Below are 14,990 nucleotides of genomic sequence, written 5' to 3' on the forward strand. Positions count from 1 at the left end.
ATACAGAGAGTTGTCTTCCAAGGAGACTCTGGGCATGTTCATCTCTGGGATTACCAGGTCCTGGACCAGGTCTATAGCCCGTATCAATTTCATCATTGTAGTAGTGTAGATGCAGGAGTAGACGGAGGTGAGCTAAATCTTACCTTCTCTTGGTAGCCCCAAATCCATACAAAATTGTTTTTAAAACTCTCTCAATTTCTCATTTTAGACTGAAGGGCATATGAAGAACTCATGTCCCCTTATTTCCTTATCTTTTCTTCTGAAATTGGAAATACGGGGTTCTGCATTTCCCCGCATCTGAGTTTTGTCATTGGCACCACCGTCATCCTGTAGCTAACATTCACTAGCCACGTGTTACATGTCAGATACTCAACTAAGCATTTCATGCAGATAGTCTCCTTTCACCCTTCAACCAGACTAGGAAGCAGAAATTATTATTCTTAAGATTGTATAGAGAAAACTGAGGCTAAGGATATTTGAGTCATTTGCACCCACAGCTTGTAAATTTCAAGACAGACTTCAAACCCATGGCACTGGATGCCAGAGATTACGTCGCCAATCAGTATAGATAGAAAGTGATTTTCTATCACCACATTTATGGTTAGTCCCTCAGTATCCCTAGTTTAACGTCTTTGGCCTCACTTGCCCTTCCTATCTTGTCTTTTATAGAATAGTGAAGTTTAAGAACTAGGAAGAACCTACAAGATCATATGGTCCTGAGATCCCCAAACATTGGTCATAATCAGAATCAAGTGAGATGCATGTTAAAAATACGGAATCCTCAGATCTTCTCAGACCTATTGAGTTACATTCTCTAATATATAGTCCCTGTGCTTAAAAACTAACTAAACCCTCCTCAGTTGTGTTGATGCTTCATAGTGATTAGATTCTTTTAAAAAAAATTTTTTAGCAGGGAAGTAATTAGGTTGATTATTTATTTATTTATTTAAATGGAGGTACTGGGGATTAAATCCAGGACCTCGTACATGCTAAGCACACACTCTACTACTGAGCTATACCCTCTTCCACTCAATAGGGATTTAAAAGAATTCGTCTAATTTAACTCTTCCATTTAATTCACAGATTAATAAGCTAAGGTTCAAAAAAAGTGAAGTTATTAAAACAATTTACTTTGTGTCCTAGAAGATATGGTCCAAGAACCAGGGTTTTCAGGCTCTTCACTAGTGACCTTTCTTTGAAGGCAGCTATCCTTCCATTTTTCACTATTTTTGTTAATATTGTACAGACTAAATATGTTCCTACGACTGATTTCTATTAAAATCCACACTAAAGAAAAACTTGCCTACAGGTTATTAGAATATTTATTGAAACTTTGTTCATATTTTGAAGTTAATACTCCAGACTTTAATAGGAGAATTATCTGAGCACGATTACATATTTCTTTACTCTCGACCCCTACACTAATTGAAGAACATACCTCAGAGCTATATCACCTCTTTTGAGAGACCAGAAGTCCACAAGCTAAGTTAATTTTCTCCCCTACTCCATCTTTTCATGGAGAATATGATGCCTCTAACTGGGCACATTCGAATAACCCTGTCCTGGAAGGTGACAGACTCTTAAGACTCAAATGATTGCGCATCTTATTAAGGGGAGGGTGCTTTCCTGACCTGCAGATCCTGCCTTCAGAAATAAAGTCTGTTTTTTTCCATTTAGCCTCTCAAGGGTACTAAAGTATTTTAGGACAGAGCTGCATCTCTTTCATTATCTCTTTTGCATGTAATGCCTTGATCAGTCTATTCCTATAGTGTCCCTCAGTCTGTGGAACCGACCAGTTGACATCAAAATATTTTCCAAATTCTCAAAAAAAAAAAAAAAAGGTTCAGAACTTTCTATTGTAAGCCCAGCTTTTAACCTTTGTCCTTTTTTCTTCTCTACGTAAGAGTCTTATGCTACTATCTCTTGCCTTATCCCTTGGTTCTTCTTTCTCTTAAAGAGTTTCTCATCCTTCATCCTGACTATAGCCTCAGAAAACTGTGTAGCCCTAGAGACAGCAATGAGGTGCTTCCAGAACCTTGGGGCAATCTCTGCCTCTGTCATCTTGGCTGATAAGGTCCCTTTACTTACTTCTGCTGCTTCTTCACCTACTGTGTCTGCCAACAGCTAAGAGCTGGCTTGGACATGATGGAGAGATGATTCCAAAGGCACGACCTGCTAGCCTGCAACTGTGTGTCTCAAATTTCTCTTCTCACTGCTACCCTGCTTACTGAGAAGTCACTGTAGATGTCTTTCATTTGGGAAGAACGAGGGAAGAGCTCAGATTCTTCCTGCCAACCTTTGTGATGAGATTACGTGGAATCAGGATTCAGGGTCAAGAATAATAAATACAGGTGGCAAATAGGCAGAAGCATAAGTCAGATAACTAAACGGATGTAAGTTTGAGGGGGAAGGGAGCAAGAGAAAGTGAGACTAGGATTCCCAGTGAGGAGCCCAAGAGATCAACAAAGGATTACAAAGCCAAGTGAGGGCTAGGTCTGAAGGGGAAGTTGGGGTAATCATAGTTACCTTTTCCAGCTGGAACAGAGAAGATCAGAAAGAAAAGTGTCTGCACTGAGTATTTAAAATGATCTGGGGCACGTGGTACCCTGATACCACTCAACCCAGGTCTCCAGGAATTTTGAAGTATTTTATATTTTTATTTTGAAGCCTGAACAAGTGACTTGGAAACAGGGAGCTGGCTCATCAGGCTAATACCAGGAGGAGGCTGAACAGGGCTGTACTTTGGGCATATACCGACAGGGAGTCGCGGTAAAGGGTTCCCTAGAGCCTAGTTAGAGCTAATTGTCATAATAGCCCCATTTTTTTTTTGCCTCTGTATCTCATGTAGCAGACCAAATTAGTACAGTGCTGGCTTCATTAAAATTTTTGGAAGCTTTACTTCTTTCTCTTGATAAACAGAAACATTCAGGAGCTATGCTATTTGTATTGATTTTTAACCATGGCCTACGGCGAAAATTCATTTTCTATGTAAATAGATCTCCTAGCTGCCCTCTTGCAACAAGATTCCTGTCCCTAAGCTCTTTCTTTAAAGAAATCCAGGAACTTCCAATATCTACATATACAGTTTAGTGGCATATGACATGCGTTTCTTAAAAAATTCTCAAGCTTCTGGTTAAAGAGGTTAAATTAAAATCACCTTTCCATCTCCAAAACTACTAAAAGCAAAGTGATTTTTTGGAAAAGCATAAAACCCACAAGGACCCAGAAGCGTGGAAAGCAAACAATAGTAAATTCCGGAAGTTGGAAAGCAGACGGATGAGTGAGCGGTGATCAAGATGTTCTCACTGCCCTCAACTTGACTAAATGTTAGACAGTCTTTTCCTGATTATTGGCTGCTGATCTCAATGTGTTTTTTTTTTTTTTGAACATCTACTTTAGAAAAATTGCATTGTAAAATTCTTTATTTTCCTCTTTGGGATGTAAATCTTCTCCTAGGCTCTTGCCAGTTACAACCTAGTTCTTCCAACCTAGGGATGTTTTCTCAAGGTCCTGGGAACCATCCCTTTGAAATGTAATCATCAGGAAAGATAGAACCCCTGTCTCCTCAGTCTCTGTGAAAGTAGGAGCCTAACTTCATTAGAGGCCAATTAGCAAACACAGATGCCCTATACCATTGACCTACCTTCTTTATAACATCCTCCAGTACTTTTCCACTATCTAACTCCAGCTTTTAGAACCACACCCTGCCTTTTGTTTCAGCAGAGTTGAGTTCAGTTTCTCTCCCCTATTACAGTAGTCTTGATTAAAGTCTTCCTTGCTCATTTAACTCCATGTGGTGCAATTTTTCTTTGATAGTGGTAAATGCGTTAACAGACATGGAAAAGCTGAATACTAAACTGGCAGTAGATAAAACAAAAGAATCAAATCTTGTCAATATTGAAGAATCTACAAAAGGCCCAGAAACTGGAAGCTCTGAGTGCCTCTGGATCTGAGAGTGAATGGGAAATAAACTAAGAGGTGATAGCTATTTCGGAAGAAGTCGAACCCCTAGATTCTAGTTTTCACTCCTCACTATGGGAATACTGTCCTATCCTAGCAGAAATTGGAAAGTTAACTTTCTGGAGAATGTTGGGACCAGACGTTGCCATGTGCAGTTCAGATTAGTGACTCATATAAAAAAACAGGGGGATTAGATGACTATATATAACATTAATGCTCAGTGGTGGACTCACAGACATAGTAAACAATCTTATGATTACCAAGGAAAAGTGAGTGGGAAGGGATAAATTTGGGAGTTTGAGATTTGCACATGTTAGCCACTATATATAAAAATAGATATAAAAAATACAAATTTCTCCTGTATAGCACAGGGAACTATTCAATATCTTGTAATAACCTTTAATGAAAAAGTATGAAAATGAACATTTATTTATATATGCATGACTGGGACATTGTGCTGTACACCAGAAATTGACACATTGTAATTGACCATACTTCAGTTAAATAAAAAGAAAAGAAAAGAAAAAAGAAAAAAATGCTGAGTGGTGAAACCCACAGCCCTTTATCTGGGTTTTGCTGCCAGACCTCTTTCACAAATGCAGAATATTATAAAAATTTTCTTTGGAGTCCAACTAGCTGAGCAGGAAAGAATACTGGCATTGGCTTTCCTCAAAAAAGGTTTCCCAGCCAGATTACCCATTCATTTCTCTCTTGTTAGACATGGATTGCTTTCAACTTTGGTCCTTACGAGTAAGCTGGTAGGAGCATCATTAAACATGCCTTTTGTGGCCATATTCACTTATTTCTCTCAGATACACACCTAGAAGAGATATTTCTGGGTAATAGAGGAAGCAATATTTGGCTTTTTTATATGTAGACAAACTCTTTTCCAAAACATTTATACAATTGACACGCCCACGTAAGATAATTGAGAGTTCCAGTTGCTATATATTCTCAATATAACTAGTAGCATCAGTCTTTTTCCCTAACGTTTTACTACAGACATTTTCAAACATAACAAAGTTGAAAGAATTCTACAGTGAACTTTTTTAATACTATCCACCTTGATTTAAACTCTAACATTTTATTATGCTTACTTTAACTCATCCATCTATCCATAACTCTATGTATAGAGTTTGATCTTTAATCTATCTTATTTTCAAATCTATCTTATTTTAAAATTATTGAAGTATAATTGACATAAAATTAAATGCACCCTTTTAATGTGCACATTTCAGAGTACTACAAATTTATATACCTGTGCAAACACTACCACAATCTAGACATAGAGTATTTTCATCATCCCCTAAAGTTCCATTGTATCCACATCCCAACCAACCCCCTCTCCCATTCCCAGTCTCATGCAGCCAGCAACCTGAATTCTGCCATTATAGGTTAGATTTGCCTTTTCCAGAGAATCAAATAAATGGCATCTTAACTACTGTATCTGGTTTCTCCCACTCAGCACAAAATGTTAGAGATTCATCCATGTTGTGGCAAAAATCAATAATTTATGTTTTCATTAGTGAGTAGTATTCTATTGTATTAATATACCATGATTTGTTTATGCCTTCACCATTGATGGACATTTTGGCTGTAACTACTTTTTGGTCATTATGCATAAAGCAGCTATGAACTGCCAAATACAAGTCTTTGGGTGGAATATGTTTTATATAATGAGTGTATGTTTAACTTTATAAGAAACTTCCAGTTTTCCAAAGCAGTTGTACAATTTTACATTCCTTCAGCACTATATGAGAGTTCCAGTCACTTGGTATTTTTAACTTTCACCATTCAAGAAGGAATGTATCAATATTAAATTGTAGTTTTAATTTGCATTTGATAACTAATGATGTTGAACATCTGGAACCTTTTTCTTTAAACATTTTTTATTGATTTATAATCATTTTACAATGTTGTGTCAAATTCCAGTGTTCAGCGTGATTTTTCAGTTATACATGAACATATATATATTCATTGTCACATTTTTTTCTCTGTGAGCTACCATAAGATTTTGTGTGTATTTCCCTGTGCTATACAGTATAATCTTGTTTATCTATTCTACAATTTTGAAATCCTGTCTATCCCTTCCCACCCTCCGCCCCCTTGGCAACCACAAGTTTGTATTCTATGTCTATGAGTCTATTTCTGTTTTGTATTTACGCTCTGTTTTTTGTTTTTGTTTTTGTTTTTGTTTTTTAGATTCCACATATGAGCGATCTCATATGGTATTTTTTTTCTCTTTCTGGCTTGCTTCACTTAGAATGACATTCTCCAGGAACATCCATGTTGCTCTAAATGGCATTATGTTGTCAGTTTTTATGGCTGAGTAGTATTCCATTGTATAAATATACCACCATTTCTTTATCCAGTCACCTGTTGATGGACATTTAGGCTGTTTCCATGTTTTGGCTATTGTAAATAGTGCTGCTATGAACATTGGGGTGCAGGTGTCATCCTGAAGTAGATTTCCTTCTGGATACAAGCCCAGGAGTGGGATTCCTGGGTCATATGGTAAGTCTATTCCTAGTGTTTTGAGGAATCTCCACACTGTTTTCCATAGTGGCTGCACCAAACTGCATTCCCACCAGCAGTGTAGGAGGGTTCCCCTTTCTCCACAGCCTCTCCAGCATTTGTCATTTGTGGATTTTTGAATGACGGCCATTCTGACTGGTGTAAGGTGATACCTAATTGTAGTTTTGATTTGCATTTCTCTGATAATTAGTGATATTGAGCATTTTTTCATGTGCTTTTTGATCATTTGTATGTCTTCCTTGGAGAATTGCTTGTTTAGGTCTTCTGCCCATTTTTGGATTGGGTTGTTTATTTTTTTCTTATTGAGTCGTATGAGCTGCTTATATATTCTGGAGATAAGCCTTTGTCGGTTTCATTTGCAAAAATTTTCTCCCATTCCGTAGGTTGTCTTCTTGTTTTACTTCTGGTTTCCTTTGCTGTGCAGAAGCTTGTAAGTTTCATTAGGTCCCATTTGTTTATTCTTGCATTTATTTCTTCTAGGAGAAAATTTTTGAGATGTATGTCAGATAATGTTTTGCCTATATTTTCCTCTAGGAGGTTTATTGTATCTTGTCTTATGTTTAAGTCTTTGATCCATTTTGAGTCGATTTTTGTGTATGGTGTAAGGGAGTGTTCTAGCTTCATTGTTTTACATGCGCTGTCCAGTTTTCCCAGCACCATTTGCTGAAGAGACTGTCTTTATTCCAATGTATATTCTTGCCTCCTTTGTCGAAGATGAGTTGACCAAAATTTTGTGGTTTCATTTCTGGGCTCTCTATTCTGTTCCATTGGTCTATATGTCTGTTTTTGTACCAATACCATGCTTTCTTGATGACTGTAGCTCTATAGTATTGTCTGAAGTCTGGGAGAGTTATTCCTCCAGCCTCTTTCTTTCTCTTCAGTAATGCTTTGGCAATTCTAGGTCTTTGATGGTTCCATATAAATTTTATTATGATTTGTTCTAGTTCTGTGAACTATGTCCTGGGTAATTGGATAGGGATTGCATTAAATCTGTAGATTGCCTTGGGCAGTGTGACCATCTTAACAATATTGATTCTTCCAATCCAAGAGCATGGAATATCTTTCCATTTTTTAAAGTCTTCTTTAATTTCCTTCATCAATGGTTTATAGTTTTCTGTGTATAATCCTTTCACCTCCTTGGTTAGATTTATTCCTAGGTATTTTATTACTTTGGGTGCTGTTTTAAAGGGGATTGTTTCTTTACTTTCTTTTTCTGCTGATTCATCATTAGTATAAAGAAATGCAACTGATTTTTGAACGTTAATCTTGTAACCTGCTGCCTTGCTGAATTCTTCGATCAGCTCTAGTAGTTTTTGTGTGGACCTTTTAGGGTTTTCTATATATAGTAACATGTCGTTGGCATATAGTGACACTTTTACCCCTTCTTTTCCAATTTGGATCCCTTTTATTTCTCTCTCTTGCCTGATTGCTGTGGCTGAACATCTGGAACCTTGACCTTAGAACCCAGACATCATGTCATGAGAAAGTCTAAACTACACAGAGAAATGACATATAGGTGTTCCAGTTAACTGTCCCAGTTAAGGTCCCAGCCAACACTCAGCATTTACCACCAGACCTGTGAGTGAACAAGTATATAGATAGTCCAGTCTGCAGCCTCCTACCCAACAAGCTGACATTACATGGAGCAGAGAAGAGCCATTTAAACCAAACTGATCAAACTGAAGATGAGCAAAATAAATGTAATTGTCATTAAAGCCACTAAATTTGGGGGATGTCTGTTACACAGTGATAGTTAACTGGAACAAATTTGGGTAGTTATAAAGGTAATTTTCTTTTTGTCAACTTTTTCTAGCTTCATAAAATGAATTAACTGTTCCCTTTTTGTCTACTTTCTATAGCATTGGTCTAAGGTTAATTTTAATTTTTCTTTAAATGATTGAGAGAATTAAACAGTGAAACCATCTAAGCTAGGATTTTTATTTCTGGGTAGGTGCTGAAATTAATTTAATATAATAAATAAATGCAAGGGTACAGTTTACCATTGGGGTAATATTGAGGAAAACTGGGGTGATGGAAATGTCCTATGTTTTTATCTGTACAGTGGTACATGAATATATGCACATGTAAACATTTATTAACTTTTACAGGTATTATTTGTGTTTTTCACAACCCTTCAGTTTTTTTAAATATAAAGACAATGTGAGGAAGCTAATAAATTTCACATTTGAATAAAATGGACAAATGCTTCAAAAATAAAACTATATTAATACAGACAAAAGAAGAGAAAATCTGAGTAGTTTGATATCTACTAAAGAAATTGAATCCATTATCAATGGTCCCCAAGGGACTATCAAGTCTCAGAAGATTTCACTGATGGGTTCTTCCAAATATTTAAGGAAGAAATAACTACAGTCTGACACAAACTCTTCACCAGAATAGTAAAAGAGGAAAAAGTTTGTAACTGTTTTTATGAGGCAAGCATAGCCCTAATGCCAAAATCTAAGAGGTATATGACAAGAAAGGAAAATCAAAGACCAATCTTTCAAGTTTCAAAATTCTAAACAAAATATTTGAAAATTAAATCTAGGAAAAGACAAAAAGCATACTACACTGAACCAAAGGGTCTATTTCATGAAGCTAGGTTAGTTTATCATTTCAAAATCAGTGAAATTCATTTCCTTAATAAAAAGGAGAATAATTATTTCAAAATTTCAACAGATGCAACAAAAAGCATTTGATAAACTTCAACATCCATTCGCTGTAAAAACCTATAGGAAACTAGGAGTAGAAGGGACCATCCTTAATCTGATGGAGGATTTCTATAGAAGACATCACAGACTCGGTGCTGAAACACTGGAAGCTTTTCCCCTGGAAACAGAGTCAGGGACACTTTCATCACTACTGTGACCAACCTTTTTGAATTGGCTCCAGCTAGGGTCCTCCTGCCACGTGCTGCTCATGCCAGGAGAAGGAGACTGAGTTCAGTTCAGAATAAAGGAAAGTTTTATTCTTTGATCAGAGAATGGAGAGGTGCAAGCCGGAGCTCTAGAGTACACACTCTCTCTGACAGGCTGTTGGCTGGTTGCTTTATAAGCTTCTCCTGTGTGGTTTATCCATCAGTAGGTATCAGCAGCAATGAGAGTGAAGGAAACACAGCTTTGTGCGTCTGTCTGCCTCCTCTTAAGTTCCCAGGTCTTCAGTTTGAGAGGAACAACACACAGAGAGATGCATCTAAGGAAACACATTTTCATCAGGACCTTCTTTAGATGTCAAGATCTTGGATATTGGTTTGATGTTGCAGTGGGATGAGATTATGGGTTTGGGGAAGGAGTGAATCCATTTTTTAAAAATTTCCAAATTTTTTATTGAACTATAGTCAGTTTGCAATGTTGTGTTAGTATCTGGTGTGCAGTATAATGTTTTAGTCATACATATACATACATATATTCCTTTTCATATTCTTTTTCATTGTAAGTTACTACAAGATATTGAATATAGTCCCCTGTGCGATACAGTAGAAACTTGTTTATCTGTTTTATACATAGTGGTTAGTATCTGCAAATCTCGAACTCCCAATTTATCCCTTCCCACCCCCTTCCCCCTAACCCCACTCCTAACCATAAGTTTGTTTCCTATGTCTGTGAGTCTGTTTTTGTTTTGTAAATAAGTTCATTTGTGTCTTTTTGGGGTCTTTTTGGATTCCACATATAAGTGGTAGCATATGGTATTTTTCTTTCTTTTTCTGGCTTACTGGAGTGAATCTATTTCGAATGTGGGAAGAATGTAAATAATTTGCGGCAAGAGTTCTGGCCATGGTAAATTACAGAGGGCCCCAAATTCTTTCCTGTTCTTCCTACGGAGAGATGGGGCTTAACTTCCTTCCCTCAGTCACTGGCCTGGCTTTAGTGACTGTCTGACCTATAGAAGGCAGTGACAGTGAGAGTCTAGGATTTCCATGTAACTTCCACCTTGACCTCTTAGATTGTTTGCTCTCAAAAATGCCCTGTTTCAGAAGCCTGCTGCCATAATGTGAACAGCCAGGCAATGTGGAAAGGCCAGGAATAGGTACTCAGAACTAACAAACACATGGAGAATGCATGAGTTATTAAAAAGTGGAACTGATAAAACCGGCTATGTGTGAAAAATTAAAAGTAAAGTTAGATCCTTTTCTCTCACCATACCACAACATAATTGCAAGTAAATTAAAGATTTAACTGTAGTTATTAAAATTTCAAAGAAATAACTAGATGGAATTTCCCTGATCCATGAGATGGAAAGGACTTTTTAGTATAAAAGCAATGAAAAAAAAATCTCAAGGTCAAATATTTGCTGATGTTGACTGCAAAAAATAATTTTAAAAAATTGCTATACATATTGGAATGGCAAGGACCCACAAAAACACCCAGAATAAAATGTTTCAATTTTGTTTTATCACTTTTAATATTCACTTAAAAACACCCTCATAGAAAAAAAAAGACAAATATATTAACAGGATAATTTGAGGAATAATTAACGCATGGTTAAAAATTAGATGAAAGAAATATTCAGTCTTACTGATAACCAATCTTACTGATAACATGGACATTAGAACAATGAGATTGTTTTGTATCTATGAAATTATTAATGATTAAAAGCAACAGTGATACTGGAACAGAGTGTGGTGGTTGAGAGCATGGACTCTAGCCACTCCATCCTTTCTTCTTTTCCTCGTGCCACCCTCCCTCTCAAGGGCTCTCTCCAAGGTCCCATTGTCTCCTTCTGTCCCTTTCCCAATCTCCCTGTGCTGTACCCTGCCCCATCTCTCCCTGAAAAAAAAAAAAAAAGAAGGACCCTAGAGTCCTGCAGACCTAGGCTGGAATTCTCCCCTACTCCATTTAGTAGTTTTATGACCTTGGTCAAGTCATTTTCCTCACTGGGCCTCAGTGTTCTCATCTTTAAAATGGGGATGATAACAGTTCCTGCAGCCAAAGCTTGGGGGTGAGTATTCCTTGTGACCACATAATGAAAGTGTCCAACAAGTGCTAGCTAGTATTAACAAAACCAGAGGAGATGCAGCATGTTTAGCTGTTACCTATCAGACGTTATGACTGGTGTGTTCTATACAGGCTGCCTCATTTCACTGAGCGTTTAGGACTTCAGGAGTTGTTTTGTTTTATATATAAACACACACACACACACACACACACACACATATATACACATATATAAGTATAGTAAGTTTACAATGTTGTGTCAGTTTCTGGTGTACAGCACAAGGCTTCAGTCATACATGAACAAACATATATTCGTTTTCATATCCCTTTTTCACCATAAATAACTACAAGATATTGAATAAGGTTCCCTGTGCTATACAGTATGAACTTGTTTATCTGTTTTATACATAGTAGTTAATATTGCTTTGTATTAGGAATACTCTGTTTAGAGAAATCACCAGCAGAAGTGGTCATATTTTAAGCTCCTGATGTCTCCCTCAACCCAGTTTTACCCAAGACAGGAGACAGGCACCAAATTGTCCAGTGCATAGGCAGGAGTTCCCAGGAGGCCAGCTGGTCAGGCTGAAGTGCATTGCATCCCAGCAAGAGGCTTCCGAGTCACATTCAGGAGACCCACATCTGAGAGCTGACCCCCTGGGAAAGAGAAGCCCTCCATTCCCCCAGGACCAGGCAGAGGTGGCTGGAGAACAGGCTGCACAATGACACAGAGGTTGGCTCTAATGAGCACGTTGGGGGATGGTTCCTCGGAGCCTTTAAAACCCTAAGAAAAACTCCTGTCTTCCCAGACCTAAGAAAGCCGAAAAAATGGTTCATACACTCCTGCTGTTCCTAATGACCCCTGAACTCAATAGACCCCAACCTTACTGACCGAGTCAGAAAATTCAAGGAGTTCCTCATCGTGAATTTACCACCCAGGAGAGAGAATCGGAGGACTTGAAGATGCCTAAAACTGATCCATACACTGACAGGTGAGAATCTGGAAGGGATAGGACACACATACACAAACATGCACACACAACACACACGACACACACCACTCCCTTCCTAGCCCAATGACTAGGCAGAAGTTTCTGCAGCAGATAATCTGAGTGTCTGCCTAGGGTCAGAAGCTTCTCTATGAACCAAAGAACAAATGGCATACCAGCATCTTCACAAAACTTCTAAGGCCAAGGCCAACATGAAATGACATCTCGCACTAGCTGGCTCTAAATCCAGGGAGAACAGAAGAGAGTGGCTACGTTCAAGCCGCGGCAACCAGAGCCCGATTCCTTTCCTGATTCTTCCCTCTGATGAAAAGTAAAATCAGAGCTTGAGTACCGGTGTAGGGTGGGGTCACAGAGCTTTTAGGCAGACATACCTGCATTCATTAACTATCTGATCTTGAGTACCTCAGATATCTCTAGGACTCAGTTTCACCATTTGCAAAGTGTGGAGGGCAACAATACCTACTCCATAGTCTTGTGAAGACCGAAACAGTGCCATCAAGGTATCTGGAACATATGGATAATGATTATGTCCAAGAGACCAGGTGGAATAACTGTTCTCAGAGTGAATCCAGGTACAGAGGAGCAAAAGGACAAGAGGACAGGGCTAAGAGAGAGAGAGTGATAGAGAGACAGGTGGCACCCCGGCCATGTTTGTGGGGAGAATGGGACATCACAGTCATTGCCCTCAGCCCCCAGATCCAAAGCCCCCAGACAGGCAAGGGTATAAGGACAGCAGCTGAATGGCTTGGGTGAAATTCTAGGGATTGGGGACATAAGTAGAAAGGTGACTATCTTGTCCTATTGTGTGTGGGGGTGGTGGGGAGGGGTGGAGGAGGGACCATGCACCTCCTTTTTACTCAGTAAGCAAAAATGACTTTTCCAATCTTGCCCTCAAGGATATGCTTAATTCTCACCTCCTCCAATAGCCTACACGGACTTCTCTGGTCACAATGATCTCTCTTCTCAGGACCCTCTTGTAGCATAAAAAGCACAGGTCATATTTGCATGGCTCTTCTCTTGCATGGTCTCTAAATGCCCCATGGATATTTTCTCACATCCCCAGTGAGATCCAGAGATTCTCATTGCCAAGTTCCTGTCTTTCTTTCCTTTTCTCAGTACAGTTCTGGCTACACAGATGCTATGTGTGAATTGATTAAACGGTGACCCATGGAAAGGTTTTATCTCCACACATAACAAGAACTACAGGGGATGGGAAAACCAAACCGGGTGAACCAAACTGCTATTTCAGACTTCCTCCTTCTAGGATTCTCTGAACGGCCAGAGGAGCAACCTCTCCTGTTTGTCACCTTCCTGGGCATGTACCTGGTCACTGTGATGGGGAACCTGCTCATCATCCTGGCCATCATCTCTGACCCTCACCTCCATACTCCCATGTACTTCTTTCTGGCCAACCTTTCGTTAACCGATGCCTGTTTTACTTCTACCTCAATCCCCAAAATGTTGGCCAATATGCATACTCAGAGCCAGAGCATCTCCTCTACTGGGTGCTTTGCACAGCTCTATTTTCTCCTTACATTTGGTGGCCTGGACAACTTACTTCTGGCTGTGATGGCATATGACCGCTATGTGGCCGTCTGCCTACCACTTCATTACAACACAGCAATGAGTCCCCAGTTCTGTGCACAAATGTTGGGCATGTGCTGGGTGCTAACCAACTGTCCCGCACTGATACACACGCTGTTGATGACCCGATTGGCCTTCTGCGGCCACAAGGCCATCCCCCACTTCTACTGTGATCCCAGTGCTCTACTGAAGCTTGCCTGCTCAGATACGCGCATTAACGAGCTGATGATCATCACCGTGGGCCTGCTGTTCCTCACCGCTCCTCTCATGCTGATCATCCTCTCCTATGTCTGCATTTCCTGGGCGGTGTTTGGCATCTCATCTCCTGGAGGGCGATGGAAGGCCTTCTCTACCTGTGGTTCTCACATCACCGTGGTACTGCTCTTCTACGGGTCTCTTATGGGTGTGTATTTGCTTCCTCCATCAACACACTCTGCAGAGAGGGAAAGCAGGGCTGCCATTCTCTACATGGTGATTATTCCCATGCTAAACCCATTCATCTACAGCTTGAGGAACAAAGACATGAAGGAGGCTTTGGGTAAACTCTTTGGCAGTTGGAAGACTCTCTTCTTACCTGAATAGTGATGCCCGATCCTGGTATACCAGTCAGCCCCTGCCCTCCATCATTTCAGTGATTTCACCACCCAGACTGATTTTAGGGGAAGGTTATCAGGTAACACTGAGGGGTGTAACAAAAGGCTATTTCCATTCCTTTACTCAGCTGTGGCGTGAGATGTTCTGAGTCTCTCTCCTGAACACAGTAAAGCAACCATTACTAAGAAAAGGACACCATACCCCGCTCCTCATTTCTAAACCAGGTTATTAGCCAGCATGAGCTAAAATATTCCATGTACCCTCTGGAGCCAAGTAATTCTGCCCTTGGGGCCATGGGATGAGGTGAAGGGATGTGAATACAAACATTTAATGAGCATTTACTATGTTCCTCATTGTTCTCCATATCCGTTCTTTG

The 14,990-nt window shown here is 39.3% G+C and overlaps 1 protein-coding gene across 1 annotated transcript; it reads left to right on the plus strand.

Moving 5' to 3' along the window:
- The first annotated feature begins 13,617 nt into the window (after positions 1-13,617).
- On the plus strand, positions 13,618-14,602 carry LOC102511861 (olfactory receptor 1N2-like). Its single transcript, XM_014566591.2, has one exon. It carries the CDS (start codon positions 13,646-13,648, stop codon positions 14,600-14,602), a length of 957 nt encoding a protein of 318 aa, XP_014422077.2. The 5' UTR covers positions 13,618-13,645.
- The last annotated feature ends 388 nt before the right edge of the window (positions 14,603-14,990 follow it).

This window comes from Camelus ferus, chromosome 4 (assembly GCF_009834535.1).
Source record: "Camelus ferus isolate YT-003-E chromosome 4, BCGSAC_Cfer_1.0, whole genome shotgun sequence".
NCBI classification, from domain to species: Eukaryota; Metazoa; Chordata; class Mammalia; order Artiodactyla; family Camelidae; genus Camelus; species Camelus ferus.

Bases quoted from the DNA above. Each gene is read 5' to 3' on its own strand.
- LOC102511861 (XM_014566591.2), top strand. From the start codon at position 13,646: ATGGGAAAACCAAACCGGGTGAACCAAACTGCTATTTCAGACTTCCTC.